General features: G+C 35.2%; 2 protein-coding genes across 2 annotated transcripts in view; one reads left to right on the top strand and one right to left on the bottom strand.

Annotated features, from left to right (window-relative positions):
• Positions 1–1,040: 1,040 nt before the first annotated feature.
• Positions 1,041–16,407, bottom strand: Septin2 (septin 2). Its single transcript, XM_068766864.1, has 9 exons — positions 16,361–16,407; positions 15,905–16,022; positions 14,239–14,381; positions 13,048–13,234; positions 6,757–6,875; positions 6,130–6,322; positions 5,035–5,198; positions 3,301–3,438; positions 1,041–1,710 (listed from the first exon to the last, which is right to left on the bottom strand). The coding sequence occupies exons 1-9, from the start codon at positions 16,388–16,390 to the stop codon at positions 1,543–1,545; spliced, it is 1,260 nt and encodes a 419-aa protein (XP_068622965.1). The 5' UTR covers positions 16,391–16,407; the 3' UTR covers positions 1,041–1,542.
• Positions 16,408–17,053: 646 nt separating this feature from the next.
• The window catches only part of rg (rugose), a 728,321-nt gene continuing 718,095 nt past the window's right edge, over positions 17,054–27,279 (top strand). Inside the window, exon 1 of the mRNA XM_068766997.1 lies at positions 17,054–17,316. Coding sequence (XP_068623098.1) covers positions 17,158–17,316 — 159 coding nt within the window. The 5' untranslated portion in view covers positions 17,054–17,157. The remainder of the gene's footprint in view (positions 17,317–27,279) is intronic.

The following is a 27,279-nucleotide window of genomic DNA, read 5'->3' as shown; positions in this document are numbered from 1 at the left end:
ATAATACAGAGCACAGAAAAGTTCTTCCATTATGAGACACCATACTTTCAATTGAACCATTTCAAACATTTCTTCACCAATTTTACAAATTATTTCACTACAGCTGTAACTTTAATTCTATATACATTTTCTTTTGATCAAAACAGTTAAAAACTATATAAAATCCAATTCAAGTCAGTCACAAACAATACTTGCAAAAGATTCTAATTCAAGGAGCCGTTCATAAAATACGTTACACTTATCTAAACTGCTTCCTGTTATCTTACACCTTTTAGAACCCACCTCCCCTATAAATATTAGGTCATAAAAGCCAGACCCTATTAAAAATAGCGGACTTTCATATTTTTTTTAATTAACAGGATTTAAATATCTGAAATTTAAAACACATCAAAATATTCTCATACTGTTATCAACATTAAAGTATTTTAAAGATAATAAAGTTACATCCTATACTCTACACTCCCCTCTGTGGTCACTCTAAGTTAGTTTTTACCCACGAGCCCACGCACCACAGGAGAGCTATTTGATTGTTATAGGAGGCAATTCGAAATTGGACTAAACAAAAGTTTAACCCTTTCGCTTTAATATAAAGTTCATATATGTTAGATAGTAGAGAGTATAGATTTTAAGGAGGGCATGATACAATAAAGGTTGGAAAACACTGCTCTATGCTATCCCTCTCCAGAGTGAACATATTCTATAAACGACCCCAATGGACTGCCCTAAACAAATGTATATATGCCATTTAAACATATCAAAAGGTCCTTTAGCAATAAATATTTGTAAAGTATAAAATATGCGACGTGCCCGTCGGGCAAAGCCATTTGATTGCACTTACATCTAACTCGTAAAACAATAACTAAGCTAGGATAATTTAATTTTGGCTTTGTATAAAATACATATTAAATCGTCTTTGCACTTCCTTACCATTTGCGTGACCGCTGTGGCTGTCACCTTTCAATAACGCGTGGGTTTATATTTAAGCACTATGTTACATTAATCAGAAAAAATTTGAATGAGATTTTCCAAAGATCATTGATTTACTTCTTAATTTTATCAATAAACAGTGCGACATTGAGAGCATAACAAATATATTTCACGGATAGACTATATATATACATATAAATGTGTGTTGTAGATAGCTGGCAAATTATTTTATTATTTACCTATTTATATGTATAGATGAACACTTCTATCGTTTAGGTAAAAATTTTATTTGTTGTAGTCCACAGTTGGACATGGGCAACTCCCATAGATTTCCCAAAGGGCCTGCTAGCAGTGACTGTTCACCTTGAGGTGACATCCTAGGTATACCATAAATTGTAATAAATAGTGCAAATAACTTTGTTGTTGAAAATGTAGCAATTAAATCTGTCTAGAATTTGATCTGGTCCATCAAAGATGAAGGTAAGAAGAGAAGAAGAGCAGAAACAGTAACCATTAAAAAATAGTCAAGCCAGTCAACCTTAGTAAAAGGTCTAAATAATGAGTTGAAGTGCAGAAAGGCGATAGAAGTGTTAACATTTGGTGGCAAGGAAGGCTCTACTTCTTCTTGCTCTTGCCGAGCGTGAGCGTGTGGTGCGACTGCGCGGTCTGCTGCTTGCGCCGGTTGAACTCGATCGTGTCGTCCTCAATCTTCTTGCGCAGTTCCTCTAGCCTCTTCTTTTCCTCCGTGTGATCTTTCTTCAGCTTATCGAACTTCGCGTGAAGCTGGAAATGAAAGGTTTGAAAGTTAATATAAATATTCAAACAATCAGTGTGCTGTTATTTGAAAGACATTTTAAATTTCCAAGTTATAGGAAGGTAGATAAAAATGTTTTCCTATGTTAGTTGGACTGTCTATAACATTTACCAAGCGGCAGTTTGTCAAGAGTTGAAATATTATTTAAATTAGTCCAAACTGTTGTGATGGTAGTTTTGATTCTGATGTGTCAAGTCTCATTTGGTGGATGATATCATATTGCATTGAATTTTTGCACTTTTTACCCAAAAACTGGCAGACTGATAGCGTTTCGGAACCACCATATTCACCTGATCTGACTTTTGACTATTTGGCAAACTCAAAAGGCCGTCTTGACACTATTGAGGAGAAAAAATCGAACTGAGAGTTTGAAGGCTTAACCAGAAAGACTATTACTATTGTTTCGACGGACGTTAAATTGATTTGGATGAATAAATACAGAATTTACATTTTTATAAACAAATTTACCTTACTTTCAATCACAGTATGAATTTAAGGTTTTGGGGGTGAATGCGTGGCGTCATTTTATAAAAACCTATTAATTAACTTGTTGTACACACTACCGAAAACTCGATGGTATAATAGAAATAATAAATATTATGTTGATGTAAGCTTAGTACAGCCAGAAATTATAGACTCAAAGCATTCTAATAGAAAAAGTATATTAATATAACATTTTTCAGTGATCGCTCTTGTTAACTAATGAGACACATACTGATCCTTTCAAAATTTACAACTGTAATCAATCAACCTGTATCAATAGATAGAGCTAGAAGAGCCTTCTTTGATGGTATGTAACTATCAGCAGGCGGGGTAGTTACCATCAAGTTATCAAGTAATAAGTGTCATTATTCTAAGCATTCCCGGAATAATAAAATAAATTAGCTGCACTCCAACATTGCTATGATAAATGAATTTCTATGAGTGAATGTCGAAACATCAACTAGATCTCAAATAACTATATTAAGATATAACAAACATATATACCACATAAGAAAAATTTAAACTGATTAGTGTGATAAAATATGTTTCAGATATAAAAGTAGCAGCAAATTGTTGTGATGATACAATTTATTCTTACTGAACTTATGAGATGTTGAGTTCAGTCACATGTGGTGGTTATTAGGATCCAACCGATGTCCAATAAATTTCCAACAATATAATCCATGACTTGGATTTAGATCAAATTTACAAAAATGTTCAGACTTAAAAGATTATGAACACCACATTCTTCTTCTCACTTGAACATTGTGTTATTATGTGCATTATTTATTACTAATATATTTCATGCTAAATTTGTACATAGGTTTAAATAATCGAAAATTTCGTCATTTATTCTATTATTATAATTCTTCTGTTATTATAAATATATTATGTTATCTATATAATCAATATACAATGTCTCAACTCAAGAGTCTAGTGCTGGCTTTAAGTGAAAGCTTTCATTGACCTTCTGCTATTGTTTTAATTTTGCTAATGTGTGTAAATATGTACAAAAGTTTCATAATCAATAGAATAAATAAAAATAAAGGTGTTAAAACATTATTTAGGTTTTGCACCTCTTTTTCAGCTTCCTTGAGCTCGGCCTCCTTATCTTTGACCCGCTGCACGAACATCTGGCGCATCTCGTCCTCTTTCTGCTGCAGCTCAGCCACGTGCGCGCTGCGCTTCTGTTCGAACGTCTGCTGGAAAGACACCTGCAACAAAAATATGAAAGTTAAACCTAATAAAAATCAGACGAGCTTTTTGGGCTACGTAGATCATTGTTTCCCAACATGAAGTTGATTGTCTTTAATTGTTAATGGTTGGAATTCGAAAGTGGACTTGACTCGAGTTTAACCCTTTCGCTTTTATATAAAGGTTATGTAATGTTACAGTGTGCATAAGAATTTAAGAAAGGCGAAGGTGAGGCATGGCATGAAAATGGTTGGGAAATACTGGGTTAGAACCTTAAAAATAGCGCGACAAATTTATTTAGCTTTCGTTAGTGAAGAACTAAAATATTGGCTGTCCCTATGTAGGCGGATATTCTTAATATATATTAATTTCCACAGGGAGGCTCAAGATTTTTAGTAAGGCTAAGGAGCGTGGCACATAAAAGGTAGAAAAATATATGTACACAGACATAATATTTAAATAAAAATGGGCATTATACTTTATTTTTAAAGCAACATCAGCATGATGCATATATCAAAATGCTTGCGACAGCTTTCCCTAAATGAGTTTCCATTGCATTGAAGCAAAGAGCTTGGTGGCCATGGTTTGGTCACCTACATTAAGCTATGATAAATCCATATGACTAGCTAGCTAGTATATTGTGCAGGAAAGGAGATCAACATTCTTAAATACCGTCTAATAGCTGGCAGCTGAACCAGGGATCTGATCTACCACAGGGGTTTTCCCATTAAAAGTCCGTAGAGCTAAAAGCAAAGAACAAAGCTTTGCTGTATGTTGCAATATTTAATTGCAGGTATAGTCAAGGTAGGTAAGTCAAAATATCTCAGTACATAAAGACCATGGTCTGCGCAACCAATCATGTCATGACAGAATTGAAACATAGTTTCTTACTTTTTTTATTATGTTCCCCCTGTTTGGTGTGGAACAGGGACATCCTCGGATATATTATTTTATTAACATTTGTCCTCTTTCCTCCTTCACTGTATCATTCTTGACTTTCCATTCTTGCATCCATCAATTTTTACACTCCATAAGCATTATTGTCTTTCAACAATCGCCTTTCATACTTCTTCTCCATTCCCAAAGTATCACAGATTATTTATCACATTATTATTTCCTAGTTGTGTATTTTGACTTTGGTATCTTAAATTTTATTATATTCTACAACTCATTTATTGTTATTCATCTTTAATACTTTTTCATCTATTTTTAAAACATTTTTTCATTCATTCTTCGTCTTTTTCCTTTGGGTCTCATTAGCAAATTCATAGTAACGAAAGGAGAAGGCAATGTTCGGGATGTCTGAGATCTAATAAAAAAATTCTAGCAGAAGACGACTTTGGTAAGGTTGCTGTAAGATGCTGGATGAAGGCCAGTGAACTGGTTCTATTAAAAATCTAGGGCAGGGGGCGGTATATGCTATATCAAAAATAAAGTTAATTAGACAATGACCCGATGGATTGGCAACCTTATGGTTCCAGAGTGGAGACCATGAATACATGCAAGCCCAGCACAGTTTGCCCTCATTCAAGGTGGATTGAGACTTTGTTAAGGTCTTCAGTTGTGACGTTGTGATGATGAACGAAGTGCGCAAGTATAGACAAAACAGTACTGACAGGCTTGTTGTCCGCGTCCACGTCGGAGAAGCCCATCTGCTGCAGGCGACGGCGGCGGTACAGCTCGTAGTGGCGCGCGTGCGTCTTCTCGCGCATGTCCTCCATGTTGGTGCGGATCAGCATCTCGCGCAGCTTCACGAAGTCGCAGTGCGACTCGTTCTCCACTGCGACAAACACACCATCATTATGTGCAAAAAATTTAAGCCGTAAATGCAGTATTTTCCAACCTTTTTTGTGCCATACTCCACCTAAGCCGTTCTGTAATTCTCACAACATACAGAATTTTCACATTACATTGAAAGGGTTATACTCGAGTTGAGTTTATTCTCGAACTACATGCCGCAACAAGCAAATTACCCCCTGTGAGGTGTTGGCCCGTTGTTGGGAAACACTGATCTTCCATTAATTTATTATTTCTATTGGAATGTAACAAGCAAATAACTTCTGACAGTACAAAGTCTGCAGGGATCATAAACAATAATTAATTTTCATATGTAATAGTTTGAATTTTGAAAATGCTTTGTATTTACTATATTATCATTATGTTATTTATTATTTGTAAAACCTTTGATTTTGTATAGTGTGTACCAAGCTTTTGCACCTATTTCCAAATACCCTATATGTCAGATATATAGACTGTCCGTACCAGTTGTACATATGACATACATATATATGGTACACTTCTGACAAATTGAGCAACCTCCCAAATAGTGTCGCTTATTGTCATTTGGACATCTGGTTCATATTGGTGACTTCATAATATTAAAATATCGGCCTAATGGCTTTTTTATTTTTACTGTTTTCAATCTGCTGCTGCCTAATGACAATGAACTTTTATGTAAGATAAAATAAGTTTTTCAACATCTTATTAAAAAAATCTAATTTTCTTACTTTACAATATCTTTATAGTAATAGTTAATATTTTGTTTATTACTTTGTATTTTATTACATTACACTCAATTTTTTTTAATTAATTCATCATTGTCACCATCACCATTTCAACCATAGGACGTCGATAGGATATTGACTTCCCGCATAAGTGCTTACATGCAACATATTCCTAAGACCTTAAGATGCTTGTATGTCCTTTTGTACCTTGCACGGTGCCCCACGGGTACTGGCGCGCGCGCACCGTCTTGTTGCCGATCTTGACGAAGTCCGTGCTGCCCACCACTGCGAAGGGGATGTGCGAGTTCATGGTGGAGTTCACCTCCGACACAGACTCGTCGTCCACCGGGAACTGGTAGATCTCCACGCCGTTCGCCTGCAGCTCGTGCATTATCTTTGACTGCAATTTCAACATTGATTTATGAAATATCACTTTCTTTAAATAAACTAACCTGAATTTAATAAGAAGCACAATCCATGTTTAAGGTGACAACTTTGCAATTTTAATTTTTTGTATTTATACTGCTGTTCGGTTTGAGGGAATATTTCTATTGCAATGATATAAGGTATATATATATATATATATATATATACCTTATATCATATAGTGCGTGTGTATATATATACATATATATATATATATATATATACACACGCACACACACACACACACAGCCATAAGTCTTCCAAACAAATAAGTAATTGATCGAGAGGTTCAGAATCAATATTAATTGACTTCACAGCCTTAAAACACACAAAGGATCGCACACCAAAACAGTGCAACATTTTAAATCTTAAATGCATCACCTACACAATTACACTAACGAATCATACCTTGAACTTTTGTAGCTCCGTCTTCGAGATGGTGTCAGCCTTCGCGATAATTGGTATTATGTTCACCTTCGTGTCCAGTTTCTTCATGCACACCAGGTCGATCGACTTCAGCCCGTGACCTGGAACACGCGAGTAAATGTACATTCAGAAACAGTTATATTGATGACAAGGTACAGAAACAAGTTATTAACACAATGCGACTTTATGAAGTTAGTTAAGACATATCCTTTATAATAACAATATTTTTTTATAGCCCCCGCTATTGGGGGCCTCTCGTACCCCTATCTTTGGTGGGACAGGGAGTTTATGAGCAATTTTATTTATTCACATAATTATTTTTTATTTTCATTCTCTACTTTCATACTTCACATAATCTTTCTTTCTATTCTTTTATACCAATATTTGCTATGTGCACGTTTTTAAAGAATCCATTCCCGACCATTTTTAATATCAAAATGATTGATAAATTGATCATATGCAGTTTCCTTTGACCTGTACCTAGATCTCTATCTCATTTTATCTTACATCAGTCTTCTTTAAGGCAAGGGCTTAACCAAAAGATTACCCCGAAGACAGGTCCTGCGCATCCAGAGACTTAAGATCTTAACTAAGTCGTCGGTACACCTAGTGGTGGAACTGCCCACGCCGCGTCTACCAGCCAGCTCATGCTTCCCACTCGAGAACCTTTCGACCCCAACGGCCATCGGTTGCACGAGCGATGTGCCCCGCCCACTGTCAGTTTAGACGAGCAATTCTTCGAGTTACGTCAGTGATCTTAATTCTTCTCAGAACTCTAAACTCAAAACATAGCCCCCTGCATTGCTCTGTAGGTGACCATGAGCCTTCTCATGAAACACGTATAATTAGCACCGTATAAATGTCAGACGAAGTTTTTAGACTGGATAAAAGAACTCCTGTAAATATTTAGTGAATACATCAATTTGTCCTTCCTAGCGCATCGAACGTAAATTGTGCAATTCCGATGCGCACATAACTGCGCTCACAGGATAACGCAGTGTTGCAAATAAGGAAGCAGTTCCTGCTGCATAAGGTTACGTTTACCACATTTTTTGATCGATTTTTCGGGATATTATTTAATTATATAATTTTATTGATTATAGGTATCAAATCTTTATAGGTGAATGTATAGTGTATTTGTCAGCAAAAAGATTTTTTAAAACTTTTCCAATCACCCTGTGAAAATTGATCACTCTAAATCAGTAATCTACAACCTTTTATGTGCCATGCCTCCTATCTAATACATATATATATATAAAAGCGAAAGCGTTTAACTCTTGTAGAGTTTACTTTCGAATTACGCCTCTGTGGGGCGTAGGTCCCACGTTGGGAAAGACTGATCTAAATTATGTTACATATTTTTTTTATTGTAATGCGACAGGGCAATAATTTCTCGCGGCACAAACTCTGCAGTAACAGACAGTAATCTGAATTTTAAACCATTGGTTTTTGGAGGTTACATATATATAACCACAAACTGCTAACCCATTCACCCCCATAAAGTATTTACACCTATAACGAATCACTCCTTGTATATATTTATTACGGCACTTGTGTCAAATGTAAACAGATTGAATTCCCAAGCAATGGATACAAACATAAATTGTTTGTGTCAATCAATACTGTTATTATAACATACAATTGTCAGAGCGGAAGTTGAGGAATTTTATTGAAAGTAAAACAAGAAGAGAGTAAAGGAGATATGAATGACCAAGCTTTGCTATATATATAACATAGTAAATTTTTAGCTAGGACATAGGTGCCCAATATAGATTTCCAATAAGGCCGGTTCAAGCCGCCTACATGACCTTCCGAAGGTTGTCTAGGCCACCATGACATTGGACATCACGTCTGTGGTCTCTTCTATGCCTCAGATTTCAGTTCTACGCACTTTGTGACCTGTCAACTGCCAGTTCAACCAATCTACTGCGCCATTTCATTACCTTGGTAGGTTTCGGGATATTATTTCTAATTGGATCTCTTAGTGAAATCCTGAGCTAAACTTTATTCATATACCCGCACAAATATATTACAACTAAAAATTTATTTTCAGAAAATTTACATTTAACAGCCAGAAATTATGTCAAGTATATTTTTATTACGTTCAGGACGTTTATAAAATATTGCTAGATTTTTAAATGACATAGCGGTTTGACTCTATAAATCTGTGACCCAATATTATTCAAATTATATTTGGACTGAAATTCTGACAAAAGTAAACTCTAATCTTATACGTGTTAGATCAGTGTTTCCCAACGTGGGGTCCACGCCCCACAGTGGGGGCAATTCGAAAGTGGACTAGACTCGCGTGTAACCCTTTCGTTTTAATATAAAAAATATATGTTACATAGGAGGAAACAAAAATATCTGAAAGGCTAAGGTGGACACAGGGTTTTGAAAATACTGTATAAGACCTTTAAAATTTCACGAAAAATGTTATTTAGCTTCCTTAGCGAAGAACTAAAATATTGGCTTATGTGCCCCTATCTATGTAGACAGATATTTTTTTAAGTAGCTTAGAGACTGTTGTAAAACCTTGCATATTCATTTATAATCAGTACGTGTTGAGAATTACAAAGAGATGCCGCCGTCAGCAACGCGAAAATTTTTATGGTTGGAACACAGCTGCAATGAAAACTCCCATAAATCCAATTTTTACATTTTCCGACGAGTTTTTAAAAAATGGTAAAAATGTAACTCTGCAGAGGGTTAAACTGTACCAGCAAATTTTTTAAAGTGATCTATAAGAAAAATCTATCAAAATAATATAAAAAGTAATATCGCTTGCCAGAAACATCCACGATAGGAAAATGCATACCATGTCAGACAACATGATAGACAAAACAGGTTAGGTTAGTTAACCCTTTAGTCCGAGTTGACTAGAATTAGTTTAAGGTATTCCCTGCCTGTAAGACTCGACTATAAAACGGCCTCGGGTTCGCGGGCGTTGAAGGTGACGGCCTTTTTCGTCCCCTCAATTCCAACACGAAAAGGGCAGCAACGCAAGTGATCTTGTGTTGCTGCGGTACAGCGAGGATGCTGAGGAAGGCACAGCTTTCTCCCATGACATGTCTTGCTCGTCCAAAAGAATCGAAGACCATCACCTAGGAGATTTGTGGGTGGGAATTCCACATAACCCTGTCCTTCTCCTAGAGAGCTGGATGTTTTGTATCAATCCTGAAGATTACCCCGGATACCAAAAAAAAATGTATATAATATTAATCCTATTTTTATTGCGTAAAAAAATAGTGACCCATAGCCATGCCCTTTGACCAAGTAAATTAGAAAGCCGTGTTCAACTTGACCAGTTAGAGTAATTCCTGCACAAATTACGAACGTGTAATTTGCTATAATCTAATTAAGCAATACTTAACCCGTGTTTAGCCTCTCTAACGTCTTTGTTTAAAACTAGCTGTGCCCGCGACTTCGTTAGCTAGAAATTTGACACAAAAATTATTTAAGTATTTTTTTTAGGTTTAACACTATTTTCTAAAATAAAAGTAGCCTTAGTTACCCCTTATTACATCAGCTACCTGCCAGTGTAAGTGCCCATCAAAATTGATCCAGCCATTTTAGAGATTAGCCGGAACGAACAAACAAGAATAAAATAAAATATATAATATTAGTATATGAACCGTAATGTACTCATATACATATAGAAAGCGGTTATTTTAATGTTTCAAACAGACACTACAATGTAATTTATATGTATAGATTTTCTTTTGAATTTTCCCCCTATTATATTATTCTACTGTCAATAGAAAGAAAAGATTAAAATGTTCTGAATGTTTTTTATTAATACAACCGACATGCATATGACAATGCAACGTGTTTGAAACGCCTCTGATTCAAATCGTAAAAATTAAAATACATTCAATAAATTAGGAAATTTTTTGTTTGTTTTTTACTATATCGACTCGTACCATTGTGAACACGTCTGTTTGTGGCTCATATTAAAGCTTAATTGCCAGTGATCCGAATAATCACAATTTCAGTCACAAACACAAATAAACTGATTCTATTATATGTCCTGTACATCAAAGGCTACACGTTGGACACGCTACAGTATGCGTGTCATGTTCGTTAGTAAAAGTTAATGGTACCGTTACGCGTGCTGGTGCACCGGCAGCGGTGACCACCTCGCACCGGGACACGTGTCAAGGGCAGCAGTAAAATATTCCGCGGGTCAAGCGACGTCCCAGTGAACTGGAAAGTGAGACGCGACGCGCCTTTTGTACGTGTCCTTAATTCTAAACAACTTCGTACCGACCAAAACTATGTTTCTCATACCGTTGCTTTACAAGTTTTACTATTTCTTCTTTTATACTTCACACATTCCGTGTGTTTAGACCAAGGGCGCTTAGTTTAAAATCGCTATGTCTAGAAGATTTAGATCTAGGGAACCTGGCTCGAGTCGCAATTTCATAGGATTAGAGGCTTTCCTTTCGTAACCTACATCGGTTTGTCATTTCCCGAACAAACTCGGTTCCTCGACATAACTAATTAAAAAGCACGGCACGATAAATTAACTTTAATTGCTTTCACAGTATTGTCTTGCAATAAAGTTTTATGTGTTTACGAGAGCTGGATCACGTGTGAAGGAAAACGCAGGATGCAGGCAGCCAACTAATCTTATTGATAACCTACGTAAATTAAATTCAAAATATCTTTATTTAAGTATACCGCAGCGCTAATGGCAAGCTGACAGTCGCTCAACGACCTATTGAGGCTTTATAACGCATAGAACAGATGGCCGCAGGGGCTTTAAAGTTCTGGAACCTTGTAAAGGTCATCAGAAACATACTGTATGCATGTCTTTTCCAGTCGATCTTATTAGAAGCTGATGGTGGAGGGCTACATTCAGACGTAGAATTCCTATATATATATACGATAAAAGGTTGATTAATACAAAGCAGATACATTTAACCCATATACTACGACTTTCTATATTCAAATTGAGATCTTTCATTACTCAATCTAAATCTTATGATTTTATAAAAAAAAAATTAAATATTTTCTTATTCGAATAGCTATCACTAGCAATTTCAAATCTTCAGTTGATATAAAATGTCGTCATTGTTATTGCTACAGAAAGCTATCCCCGACTCGGAAGGGAGTTCCGCTGAGAAGAGACCGAAAGAAACTCAACAGTTGCTCTTGCATATATGGTTTTATAAATAATGCGCGACAATAATTAGCTTTCTGAGTAAGCAATTTTAAAAATATGGTTTTATATCGGTTTTAAATCTATCCAGATCTGGAATTGATTGGTACCGTAATTTGAAGTCGAAAAGGAGTATACTGCTTATTTTTTTATACCGTGCCATACGAATCTCCGTACACCTAGACAATGTGAACAACCATATATAAACATATAACTACCCACTTTTACTTGCAAACTATATATGTAATGACTGCAGCAATGTAAACACGAACGGGAGAGGTGATTGAACTTCAAGTGTATCAGTGATACTACAGGTCCGACCAGAGTGCGAGACTTGAATATTAATAGATCCATGTGTGTGCAACGAAAGTTGTGCTCGATAGCGCGGCGTGTCGGCCATCACCGATAAAGGAGTGAGAGCATATTGTTATTTGTTACTACAAACTATGCCTTTATAAATTTATTGATATTGTTACCCATATAACACATTCAGGACCGCAAAGGAATCTGTAAGACATACACCGAAGACAAACTTGTACATTTTGAAATCACCATAACTCTGTTTATTTATGAAGCAATTTTTGTGAAAATTAAAAATTGTAGATAAGATGCTTCGAGATATTATTGAAAAAATATTTATTTTTGTGCTCTCCCTGCACCTTCTTTCTTCGATATGGACCTCCACCAAAGATATTTGTGGCACAGAGTATACCAAGAATAAATTAGAGAAAAAAAAATGATAAATCAAATCCTTGTCCTTACAAAGACAAGGGGTAAGGAGAGATCCCCAATAATGGGGGCCATAAAAGAAAACCGCCTGTAACGATCGCAATGTGGGATTATGGTACAGCTGTTGTCCATCCTCTGGAAACTTTTGAACACTGACAATCCTATATGATTAATGCACAAAGTTAATTGTAACAGATTGTAACCCAGGAATTGAACCCACAACCAACGGTAACAAGTTTCAGTCCTCTACCACTGGACTACCACTGATCCAATTCATATCATCCATTAAATATATATAAAAATGTTTAATTAATATTAAAAGGTAATTCACACCAGTACAAAAGTTTCATCTTAGTATTTTAATAATGAATACACCTCACCTGTGGGACAAATGAAGTAAAGACACACATGCAGGCGGCTGTCATGGTAAGTTGGCAAAGAGCGCTTGATCTTGAGCTCCTCCTGCAAGTACGCTTCAAACTGTGCGTCTATATAGTCCACCACCGCTTTGAAACTGTCCTCTTTGTTCACCTGGTCCCCATAGCCAACTGTGTCGCATATGGTCAGCTGGAGGAAAAATTATTTATTGTAATATCATAGTATTTATCTAATGGCACATTACTTGTAGCTCAAAATAAACATTTTTGCTGACCTGTTAATATATCAGAGTAATAGTATGTTTCAGCCAGTAAATATCTCCCGAAATAGGAATATCAAAGAAGATATATCTAGCAGGACGTAGACAATAATTTAATGTTTATCTTTTACAATACACTAGTAAAAAAAGGGGTTGTTACTATGAGATTTTTTGTTCTGCGGACCCACCAAAAATTGAGTTTGTGACACCCCTGTGTTACAATGTATAATATGTAAATTATTCCATGCTATATTAAACCTACAATCATTATCTTTATTAATAATAAATGGCATTAGAGCATAATTGTTAGAGTTAAAAAATTATGCTATTGGTGATTTGAAAAAACTCATTTCTACAAAAAGAAAAACCAGAATTATGTTTGGCATCATATTTTAAAACATGTTCTTAGTTTAAAACAAAGCTTGAAAATGTGTTGTCTCTTGGTAAACAAATTATTTCGTCATCAAAACAAATATTTATGTATAAATTCTTAGAATTTCTCCAGTTTAAACCAACTACTATTTATTTAGGTATGACATTTATTTTAGGTACAAAAATATACATTATATATATATTATATTTATATTTAGGTACAAAAATATACATTAAATATATATTACAGGTAAAAAAAATGGATAGTTGATAAAATTTATAAGAATAATTGGAGCTTCAGACGAATATGTATGATGACATTTCAGATATTTTTATCTATTTATTTTGATATAAAAACTTGATCTACAATAGAAAAAAATGTAGTTATCCAACAAGTCTTAACACAATTACTGCTGTCAGTGTTTGTTTAAACCCACATTTGTGACTAAGTTATACAAGAGAAATCATTTTCTGCATGATCTAAAACAGATTTATCATTTAAAAACAAATATAATTAATCTATGGAATTATTGATAAGTGTAAGTAATAATATTTATTATACCTTCAACCTGACACTGCTCTCTTGCAGTTCATACGTATGAGCCTTGAGCTTGACAGTCGGCAAGTTGTGGGGACTGGGGGAAGACTCAAAGTTGGTGTTGAACAAGGAATCCATGAGGGTCGATTTACCCAGACCAGTCTCACCTATGGGACAATTTTCAAATGGAAAATTAGCTTCTATACGAAAATAAATATATATTGTTAGCAAGCAACCCTTATCAAGTTCCTCTCTCCTATAATTAAGTTAACATAAGTCTATATATTCAAGCTAATTATTTATCTCCTCATATCTGATTTATATCTTGCAAAGCTCTGGACATAAACAAAGTAAACACAAAAATTACTCATTCATATGTTAGTAACCATGGACATATATTGTGCTTTAATTGAATTTAAAATTTTATTTTGTATGTTAGAAAATGTATACATAATTGCATAATAGTAAAGTAAAAATACAATGGGCGGTCTGATCACACGAGGCAGTTTCTTACTGACAACTATGGTATGGAAACAGAGGGATAAATATTGGACAACACATACATATACACACAAACAGACATATGTATTTATTATGTATATATCATACATTTATTCACATATAATAAATACAGTTTACATAATTATAAATACAATAATAAATAAAACATCAAATTAAAATGGATCCCATTTGCCTCGGAGAGAATAAAGGAACAGAAAAATTAATTAAAGGATAAATAATCAATAGTCCAGTAATATTTCTTAACCATTTTGTAGAATATTAATAATTATTAATTAAATGGTGATAAGTAATATAGATTATGGACTTTTTATACTTGTTAAATCCCTGTGATACTGTATCACAGGGATTGCAAAATTTTTATGGTTTTCTTGTGTATCCCACAAGATATGTATGCTATTGCTATGTATACCTTAATATAAATATAATTTAAATATATTTTTTCATATGTATTTGTTTTGTACAATATTTTTTTTTGGCTTTACACTTACATTATGAAAAAATACATGCTTGTTTATTAAAAGATTAAAAACAGTCTATACTTTGGGGTGTACTAAATGTTAAATTATGATTCCAAATAGTATTGTTGTTTTATTTAAGGACATTTAATTTATTTATTCTAAATGGGCACATGAATAGAAAAAAATAGTTTATATAAGTTTTCTTTATAAAAATAAATATGTTTGGTTTTTATAGACCTGACCTTAATTATCCTAGTTTATATATGTTGGTAAATAAATAAAAAAGAAGACAATAATAAACGGCTCCCTAGATAATATTAAAACAAGACATGAACAATCCATACAAAATTAATTATAGCCAATTTCATTGCAGTAACATTGAAGGAAAAAATGTTTTATTTTATGTTTACATACATTCGCATCATGATACAAAAATATTCTGACGTTTCGTTTCAGGCATTTCCTTCCATTTTAAAATATTATCTAAAAAAAAACAAGCTGGTTTTACAAATAAGGTAGTCTTTATTACTTCACCAGTTTTAAGCTTTATAACAAATAAAGTCGGACATGGTCGTACATAGGACGGATGTTCCTATCGGTAATTAGCCATGCAATGTGTAGTTAGGACAATATTAAATTAACAAGTGCCCAACTGCGATAAGCCGGCGCACAAGTGATTAGTCAAAGGGAACAAGTGATTCATTACTCACCGATGCACAGTATGTTGAAAACGAATCCATTTTGCACGCTCTTGTTCACCAGCTGGTCCGGCAGACTGTCGAAGCCGACGTGCCCAGACAACTTCAGCGTTCGCATTGCGGTTTCCGCCTAAAATTAAGTTTTTTTGAGTCAACCACACAAAAATGAACCCTTCCAGTGTTTCCACTACCGCTACCCCAATTGACATAACACTATATATTGAGTAATCAATGAGTAATGAGACGTCTTAAAATAATTATTGTCGTTATTTATCAAAAGTTATAAATAATAAGTCTGACAGAGAACGCCCAAACGGTGTTTTCTTTTTATTTCCGTAAATATAGTTACTTTATCGGTTTACCGAGCTAAAAGTACGGCACATTGCATCAATCACAATAATTGAATCTTTCGATAACTATATTACATTGTTCATAAAGATGTTTCAACTTGAAAAAATTAAAACTTACTTTGGGGGGCTCTACATCAATCGCCGCCATGTTTATTCGCACTCTGACTGACGCGCACTGAAGTTCGTATAAATTGAACAATGAAGTTGCTCGCTCATAAAGCCCTCACTTCACATGACAAGATAAACAACATTGACTTTTTAAAAATAAAAATTGTAATCTCATTTTTTGGACAGTTAAAATAATGTAAAATTTTAACCAAACTACCAAAAATATATTGATTTTATAAGTTATGAGCAATTTGCTTCAATTTATATTAAAATCGGCTAAGCGACAGCGTAAATTTTTCATATCCCATTTAAAATTTTCTTATTGTTGGCAGAAATGCGACCCAAACTTACCAGATGAAGTTTTTTACAAAAATATTTGGGAGAAATAGTTTAACTTCAAATAAAGGTTAAGTAGAAGTAAAATATAAAAATAAGTGTATGAATAAAATTCAACGTTTGAGAGGTTTGTAATTCTTCTATATTTTGTAGTAATATGTTTTTACAAACAGTGCCTACTATAAATTATAAGCGTGCTATTTAGATTGATACAATAATGTCGATATTTCAATTGTAAGTTTTTATGAAATTCTTGTAAGAACGTAATCAGAACTCCCTAAATGTAAATATCGATTGATTGGGAAAAGTTTAGTCGGACTTCTTATAGATAGCAACACTTCGTAATTCCAAAATGGTAGAAAGCGACATTGGTGCGTTATCATGTGAGCCGATGAAATAATGTTTTCTTAAATTCTTTCGTCGCGAGTGGATTTTAAATTTGTGTTAAAGTGAATTGTGACAGATTTAACTATGGCGGACTTAAAGTCGCCGCCTTTCAGTGAAATCAAGAGACCCGAGGAAGTCGTCAGGATGACGACGAACGACAGCCTGAAATTTGCAGTCCTTATCGGTCTGATTGAAGTCGGACAGGTGACCAACCGGGAGGTGGTGAACACAGTCTTGCATCTGGTATGTGTAGAATTCATTTCCTACCGGCTGTTGGCTGGTATCGTCTTAAATCTTATTAGATTCATCTTGGAAAGGTTATCGTTTACCTTCATTTTTATAATCGGCTAGGAAACTGCAACATGTTTTTAGAGATTTCTTGTTTATTTTTGCTTGCTAATGGGATAGTAAATATTAGTCTTGTTACATGTGATGAGCCACGTCTATTTTAATTGTTTTTATCGATCGCGTTATGTCGTGAATCGCTGGATAGTGCGGCGAAGCCGGCGCGCGTTTGTTTTGATGAGCGCGTAGAGTACGGCGGTTTGTTAACGATAAATAAACCTGTAATAGTACGACGCGATATCGCGAATTATAACATTACACTCTATAGGTATGCTTGAACACGTTTCTCCCACGAATGTGGCTTCTTGCTTATAACATTACGAAGGGAAGGTTTAGGTTGTAACCTTTCCAATGCAGACCGGGCGTACTTATTAGTGCGTGAAGTAATATTGCTTTCGTCTGGTAGTGCTGCAGTAGGAAAGTTACTCAGACTATACCATTATAAGTTTATAAAATATTTAATCGCGTGACAGCGTCACTTGAAAATCGATGTGTTAATTTACTTACGGTTTACATTAGTTAACATTTTGAATTGTTTGTTACCCAGGATTAATATTTAGTACATTTTGTAAATGTTTCTAAATGAGGTGCGGTCTTCTGCCTTTGGAGTGATCGCCGAATACCACGCTGATTGGATACGGTCAGCCTAGAGGAGAGATGCTGTTGAACCTTATAAATAATAACAATTAATTAAAAAAAAAACTAAAAAGTGTTGATGTTAAATGTATACAATAAAATTTATAAACATACGTGTGGACATCCAAAGAAATAATAGAAACTCAGATCTCTCTCCATATATGAAGGCTTAAGGAGGAATTCCACTGCCGTACTATATTTCTTATTTAACATGGAATTTCAGATTTGTACTTTGTGAAATTTAAATATGTACTTTTAACTGTTTTTTTAGGTTTACTTAGTGTTTAGTGCACAAAGGATTTAGTAATCTTGTGTAAGACTGATTATGTGATGTTTATGAATTACGTAATATAATTTGTTTCATTTATTAATGTTAATAAAATGAAAAAAGTGCAGATAAAGTTAATTGTGTGTAATGGGCTTTAGAGGTACTTTAAATAATATTTTATACATATTTAACAATTATTAACAAATTATGAGAAGGAAAAACTGCATATGTAAATACGAGACACTACCTATGTAACGTTTTGAATTTTGTGCGACAGAGATAACGCTCTATGAAGCCGAAAATTAGCCGATCGTCTCTTTCCAAAGGTCGATGTGCAATATTTATCGCCAAGTGTTGTAATTAGATATGCTATATGAATTTCGTTTTGTTCGAACATGTTTTACTATAAAATGAGTGACATAGTCTAACTGATATCAATTTCTAATCAGATTATCTTAATGTCTACGATTTAATTTAGTTTCTTATCATTTCGCATTGTCAATGAGATTACACCATGAAATGATAATTCCTTAAAGAGTTAAAATTTAATGGAATATGAATAAATAAAACGATTTTTTTTACAATTTCGAATCGATTTTGTGAAGCAACCGTCGAGATATCGATATAATGTTGATTTAAATATATAATTATTGATGCTTTTGAACCTGTAAAACTTAAAAGTTTTCAATTTAAATTTGAAATATAAGTTAGGAAAATTTTGAGGAGAAATTTTTAATTAAATATTTTGAAATGTTCGTTAATAATTTGCTGGAGGAGTTCGGTGACGCTTTGGGACAAGAGTAACGGGTCCTTATTAAAGTTGTACTTTATTGAAAATATTCATTTATACCAGTGCCAAATCGGGTAAAAGTCTGCCGTGGTAAAAATTAATAAATTGAAATTCTACAACTTTTCACATTTTGTATTTGAGATGCAGTAGCACGTTACGTTCATTCGTATCTCGGATTTAGCTTTCGGTGTGCCGCGAAATTGTTGGAAAGATTTCAGTGTGCCGTAGATGATAAAAGGTTGCGGAACACTGATCCTTACCACTGCAGAGATACTGCCGTATGGTTATGAATGTATACGGAGTAGCGAAGAAGTGGTCGCAGGAACCCTAATGATAAAAACCGAACGGACTGAATCGATTGTTGTACACTCAACACCGATTTATAGGGTTGTGAAAAAACAATATTCCCTAAACGGAAAAAAATTGTTATTAATAAAGTAAAAAGTAAGAGACAATAAAAATATTAGTTTTAGTTTAGTTAAGTTTAAAGATTTCAGTTATTAAGTATTTTAAAAAGATACTCGCTAACGAATTAAAATTCAAAATATGTTTATTCAATTAGGCATTTACATGTGCCTTTAAATCGTCGATTATTTTAACATTATATGTAGTAAGCTAACACCGACTCGAACTAATTTCACAGTTGCTCATTCTAAATTAAATTTAACTATGTCTGATGTGTACATTATAATATCAACCTTGTAAATGAGTAAATAAATCTGATTTCACACACTTCGATAAGCTAATAAAGTTGCGTTATATGCTGTAATTTATTTAATAATATACTTTAACCTTTAGATGTGAAACTTAGAAAATAAATGTCTATAATTACCCATGAAAGATTTGTTAAATTTTTGAAGACGAAATTTTGTCGTTAGGACTTTATATCTCTTATAATTATCAAATGTCTGTCACTATGTTTTATATAAGATTTCAAATAAAACGCTGCGATGTTAAAGAATGGAAACAATAATTGTAATTGACCAGATAAATGGGACAGACGCTAACGTGTATAGGATATAAAGAACATATAAAAAAAAAATTACAAACTTGAGTTCATTTAGTCAGGTTGATATTGCAAGCGCCCTTGGCCTCATCATCATCATATCAGCCGATGGACGCTCACTGCAAGGCATAGACCTCGCCTAAAGATCGTTTACGATGAGCCTCGTATGGTTTGGTCCCGCTTCCTGATCGAATTAAAAATAAGATTTGCAGAGGAACCAAAGCCATCTAAGTACCTCGACAAATTGCTCCTCTGAAGTTGCAGCGCGCGGGGTACATCGCTTATCTAGTCCAGGGCTTCTTAAACTTTGGGTCGCGACCACAAATGGGGTCGGAAGCAAAATTCTTGGGTCGGGAGATTTTAATGTCAAATATTTATATATTTGGTATATATAAATATTTGACATTAACTAACTTTACTACTACTTGAATATATTCGAACGTATTAAGACGGTCAGAATCCACTTTTATTTTTGAAACTATAATAAATTTAATTTTATAATATTCTGTGCGATTATTAATTTTATATTTTTGTATGTTACAAAACGAATTCTAAAACTATATATTTTCATGTGTATATAGTATATTGCTACCTTATAAGTAAATCATTAAAAAATATTAATTTATTTTTCTTTTATATTTGTATGGGGTCGTCAAGAAACTCGCAATCATAAATGGGGTCGTGAATGACAAAAGTTTAAGAAGCCCTGATCTAGTCGATGACTGTTGACGCCGTAAGTTTTTCGAATGGCGACCACTAGCCGGCAGACGCGGCTTGGGTAGGTTGCTCTAACGTGGCGATGTTTGGTCGAGGCCTAGGCCTTGTAGAGCGCAATAATGATGATGAACACATTACAGCCGGTTTCCGAGCGTAAATAAAATACTTTAATAGGCGATCCTTGTTTTAAAACGTAAATATTATTTGCGTTATTCAGAACATATGTGTTAAGGCGTGTATCCGAACAGGTTATTCCTCTCCCGTGACGTCACACGTATTGCGTCATAATTTATATCAAGACACTGTCACAGCGCGGTCACGACGGACATGTCACACAGATACGTCATAAATTCGTGTCGAATATTTGCAACACTTTGTATTCCACACGGAATGTTGTTACTGTGATGTCAAGCATATTGAATACCAATCTACATATATATTGCCTAGTTGCTTTATCAAAGGAGCCATAGCAAAACTGAAGATCTGCTTTTAACACTAAACCAGTTCTACGTTAAATGACGATATTTAATTTCTATTAAAAAGTCTACATATACTTCTCGTCCATGGAGCAATGACGGGTTATGTCTGATTTGGACTAATATTGCGATACTTGGCCCAGTGTACCGCAGCTGTTAGTCCAGGATGTCACAAAATGATATGTACTCAGTGACGCACAGGTCCCAAGAGAGCGAGTTATCATAAGTATTAAGTCCTCAATGCTTTGTGATGACCTGGTTCTTGGTTTCATCGCCAAATATAATTACTAACTTACACCGCCATCGCATCGAAAGACCAAGAATTCTTTCCCTCTGTTAATCAGTCTTCTTTGCCAAAGCAGATGTAGATGTACTATGTTCTGCGCTCCAGTCGATTCATTCTCTATCAACTCTTACGACCTCTTCGATCTGGACGAGAGATTCCCAGGCTTTTACAATTTAACTACTTCCGATAGAACCTTCCTACATCTCAACTATGTTTCCGAAACGGGGAGACAAGTCTTAAAATGTTATTCAGGCAGATGGGTAAAGTCAAGCAAAAATATTAGTTATTCACTATCAAAAGCAGATAAATTTTCGTGGACCCTCGCTTACGAGTTGTGAATTCTCATTTTTTTTGTCACACCAATGTAGGCCCCGTAGATTTTCCCGTGAACCCTGGGGTTTTACCACTTTAGAAACTATGGATCTAGACCTATGTGCCTAGGGCCTACTATAACATGCCCTTACCAATACCATGGATGACTAAGCCGGAACTATTGTCAACCAGCTCGTCAGGGCAGAAAACAGTTTCTCAGTGTTTATGAAACTGGACACCTCGATAAGCAGGCGTTGTCAAGTAAGCCAACTCGATGACCGTTTAGCATTCGCGCGATGCGCACGGCGTCGAGGGCGCTAAACTGGGAACAATGAGCTCTACGAAACAATAGCCATTATACTGGGTGTTTTGTTGCTTCTGCTGCCCACCAATAGCTAGGTGGTTACCCACGCCGCTATTTGAACTGACGGCGCGTTGGCCTCAAGCGTCGCATTCAACGCCGTAGTGTACTTGTGCCAAGAAACTAGTGACTCCAGTTAGGTAATGATAAATTGTAAAGCCTAGTTCACATTGACCACTTTCGAAATGTTTAAAGATGAATAACGTAACCCATTATCACACGCTACTTTTATAAAGCCTTATCATATTACGCCATGTTATATTCCTCGTATAGCGAGTGTTTCTCCGTATAACGCGAATTTTTTTAAAAATAAATATGATAATTATATTCTAACCATATTTGCTAGTGTACACGAAAAACATTGTGAATGTTGTTCATGCTTTAAATAAGCAGGTGGAGAATCAAATCCGAATTTTTAAAGCATCTGCAATTGGCGCGTTTTTCTAAATAAATAAAATAAAAATTTCAAGTTCCCTTGCGAATGTGTTGTTTCTATTATCATAGATAACTTTATCATTATCATTCGTCGTTCCCCGGCGGGGTAATAATTTGCTCAGAGTTTTCACACGATCGATACAATGTAACATTTTTTGCTAATGTGGAAAAACTAAATTGATTACTTCGTACATGATGATGCACAGTCCTGAATAGTTGCATAGGCTCCTCGTTGCCATCATGCGGAGAATATCATCCGTGCTTGAATTGACGGACAAATGGTACCCGGCAAAGCCTGCAATTACAAGCACTCGAGTTAAACAACATAATGCTGACAACACTGTCAAGTCATCTGCATACGTTATACGTTGGTAGGTATAATTTTTTTTGATGAAATCTGACTATGTTTTTTTTTCTTTATCATGTTTATTTATATCATCACATGGGTCGTGCAATTAACGGCTGTTGGAGGTAAAGGTTCTCGAGGCGAGATTGAGCCGGAAGATACGGCGTCCTTATAGTTAGTAGACCTTAGAGTTAGAGAGAGTTGGAGTAGATCATCATAGTGAACTTTAGTGGATCCCTATGCCTTGCAGTAGATTTTGAAAAGGTGACATGATGGTCATGATTTATTTCGTCTATCCTTATCAATTTATCTCTGTATCGTCGACTCACTGGTAGGGAATGGCCATTGTATACAATAAACCTCCTATGCTATATATAGTATAGGAGGTTAATTTATAAATAATAAATAATTATTTTAATAATTACTTACTCCTATATGAATCAGCTTTTGACACTTTTTTTGAAGGAAAAACTCTATTACGTTACTGGTATTTAAAGTTTTTGCAGTCTCACGTTAGATCATTTTTAGGTAGCAAGTTATGAGCAATCTCAAGGAAGCCCTGGTTCAAATCGGAATATGTTATTATTATCACAGGATTCGGAGATCATCTAGCTTGGTTGAACTCTCCAGGGCTCCCTATAGGGAATTTGGCTTGGTTTAAAGAATAATAAGTCTATTCTCTCAATTTACTTTTAAATTGACTGAAAGGCTTGTTATTCAATAATTGAGTATTTAAAAGACATGAATCATTGACAGTGATGTCGCTTGATTATTTTGATTTAGGATATATCGATCAAAGTATATATTTATAAATTTGTATTGTTAAACCTTATTAAAATATGTGTTGTTGTAGAGTTTCTTCCTGCTTCTTCTATACAACTATATGACCTTGCGAAGCAGAGTAGAGTCAAAAATAAAATATTATTAAATAAGTAATAAGTTGATGACCAATAAAATTTCTGTTAAAAGTTTTGGAATGTTGAATATAAATTTTTTGTCTTTATTTCTAACGAGCGAGATGTAAACCGCGGTAGAGATGACGCGTTCAAAATGGCAGCCGACGTAGACCACATCACTTAAGTGGCGCCGTCTGGCAGAATGCAAGCGCGGAACTGCGGATTGCGGCGCGTATGTACGGGCACTTACGTAAGTCGAAATAATCGACGGCCACGTGCCTTATGTTTAAACATCTAGCTAGGTTTACTCAGACAAGTACGGAGGGTTTCGTTGGCGGTGGAATAAAAACATAAATTCTTTACTTGTATTACATTTATATATGTTATCAATAAGACGAATGATTTTAATGCTTCTGCATTCACTCGTCGCAATTAATGAATCTAGTCTTCAAGACTTGGCGATGCTTCGAATGTGGTGGAATGGTGTTTCAGAAGCTTTGAATAGAGTCTTGATGTAGGATTTCCCTGTGATAATAAGAAATAGCTGTTGTCTCTTTGTTTGCCTGGAAATGTCGTTTGTATATGCGAGGTCGATTAGCATTACGTCGCCATGTTAGGTCTGTGTCAACATTGCGTTGTTGCCGTCATTGTTTCGCTTCTGCCACTACGTCGGAACAGCTGGCGCGAAGATTACGTAAACGTGTTAATTTTAAACATTTCTAAATGTATTTTTAAAATCTGAGGTCTAGTTAGATGTCACTATCATGTCATCAAGTCGATAGACGCCCATTACAAGGCACAGGTCCCGTCCAAAGTTCGTCACCATGATCAGTCATGCGCAACCTTGACCTTATCCACGGTTCACCAAGGAAGACACATTAATAATGACATTAAAATTAAGATTCACATAAAACAATGATAAGAGCTGGAGTTAATTAATTTGATATAGTAAGACATTAAGAAAAAAAAAAACTAAATGCGGTAGTACAAGGTCTTTGCCATGTTGTATGTTGACCATAAATAAAAAAGAGGTGGACATTTCTCAAACAGCGACAGTTGCGCGTGCGATGTGGCCGCCCCTCTGTCACTTCAAAGTAGATATTCTTTGATCTACGTCGGCGATCTTGGTTCTTTTTTCAACAAGGATATAACTTTCTAGTAATATCCTTGTTGAAGGAATCCTCACAAAAATGATGTCAAAGAATATATATGTACTATTGAAAGAAAAATATTACTGAGTTGTTATTATCACAATGTATTAATCTTCTAATTTATGCTTAAGTTAAAATTTGATTATTCCTGGAAATCTTTAATTGTGTGTTATCACGCGCGTGTAATTTAAAAGTCGTAGCGCAAATCGCAGGAATTAATCCCCGGCGTTAGAAAGGAAAACTACGGCCTTAACTGTCTTGTGTTCATTAACGAACAAAAAAAAAGTAGCAAAAAACGCTCGAAGACGTTCATTGTTCCGTCCCGTCGAGAAGTATCGTGCGTTCTTGACCGCGACCTTGTCTTCCGGCGTCTTCTCTTAGCTCTATTCATTGCTGCTATTGATAGAGTGTTTGTACCGACGCGTCTCTTATAACCGGCGATGTATGCGCGGCACGAATGTATTACGGTTTCTAAAGTGGTTTTGTTAGCGAAAGTGAAGGGGGTGTTCTTTAATAATAACTGCTTGTACGGACGGATTGCATCATTCTTGTTTTTTTTTTTTATATAAAGACGTAGCATGTTTTTTTTTTTCATTTTTATTGTAAAGAACGGCTCTCGTACTCTCAAATAACAAATTTTTCAATTTATTAAAATGTAAAATCCAGTGTTGATGGATTTAAAAAATTGTGTAGTCATTTCGTGGAATTTGGAACCAGCAGAAATTGGCTAACGCCTTAATTAACCGGCTGTAATTGAGCTCGCAGCGGAATCATCGGCCCTTGGCGCCGGGGCAACAATGGTGCGTTCCAACCGTCCGATATTTATTCCCACCAGCGACCAGTGAACTCGTTTCCGTATAAATGCTACCGTTGCGCGGGGGTCAATGTAAATTTGCCTTCACAATCCCAATTCCCTGATTAGTTCGCAATATTCGGTTATGGTTTTCAAATTCCACGACCGTGACAGTTGGAAGATCGAATTTAATTAGTAGGAAACATTACTTTTGAGGGTCAATTTTAAATATCTTATTTATGACAAAAGATACGTAGACTATCAGAAGTACCTGATATAGCAAAGTCGATTGGCGTGTTGAAGTGTGGGAATACAGGCCACATAGCGCTTAGAACAGATGGATGCCGGGACTTTAAGGTTCAGTGGAGGTCACGGACCAGCTCGCTTACCATAAGTAAGTAGTATTTATGGAGGAGGCCTATGTCCACTAGTGAACGTCTTTTGAGTGTAAGTACTGTTCCAGTTAATCATGCCAAGGCTCGAGAGAGCCCACAATCAGTATGTGTGTGGCATTGTGTGGTATTTAGCCGGAAGGCACCAGGTTAACCGGCTGCGATGGTAAAGACCTCCCGGGTACTTTTCCAACACTTATTTGTACTTGTCGGACAATTTCCTCAGAGGTAGGACTAGTAGGTAAACTGCGGTGGTAATTGTAAAGAAAGACAAAGAAAACCTATCGTCTCTCCGTGATGATGTTCAGGGAATAGGGAAGTGAAAACCTTAAGGAAGAAGAATCAGATATGACAAAAATTGTAGTACCTGTACCTGTCTTAAATAATACTCGTCTTTAGTTGACTAAAATGTTTTTTTTTCTTCGTGGGAAAATGTTGCATGGGATTCCCCGCCTCTGCGGGGGCAGCGAAAGGGTTATTCCGGACTTCTACCGGCTAAAAGCCCACGATCTTCGATCCTTTAAGTAAAAATTTCGTGAACGCCTTCTCATGCTGTAGTTTCAACGGCGCTGGCCTAGTTCCTCAACTCCTTAGAATACAGCTGCCGTCCCCTACCCGTAATCATAAACATGCGAGAGTTAGACGCCACTAACATGCTGCGACAATCCAAAGAGGAAGTCGTACTGGGATGAAATCCTACAAAAATAAAAGTCACGTACGTAAACGTGGTTCATTAAGACATAAAAGCAATAAATAAAGTGATTAGTCCGAAATGCGTTTTATTTTTTCTATATGACTACAATTAGAAAACTCTCTGTTGTGTTTAATGTTTTAATTTATAGCGATTATCTCTTGATTTTATTATATGGATACTTTACTTGCCAAATCGATTAACCCCATAAAACAATTAGTTGAGAAAAATAACAATATATGTTACCTTTCAAATTATTTTGAAATTACAAATTTAAAAATACTATGTAGGCTGTATTATTGCAA

Source organism: Battus philenor, unplaced genomic scaffold, assembly GCF_028537555.1.
Source record: "Battus philenor isolate CCGP_79_NKW_IND1 unplaced genomic scaffold, ilBatPhil1.0.hap1 SCAF_22, whole genome shotgun sequence".
NCBI lineage: Eukaryota > Metazoa > Arthropoda > Insecta > Lepidoptera > Papilionidae > Battus > Battus philenor.
This window is presented reverse-complemented; position numbering and strand designations above follow the sequence as displayed.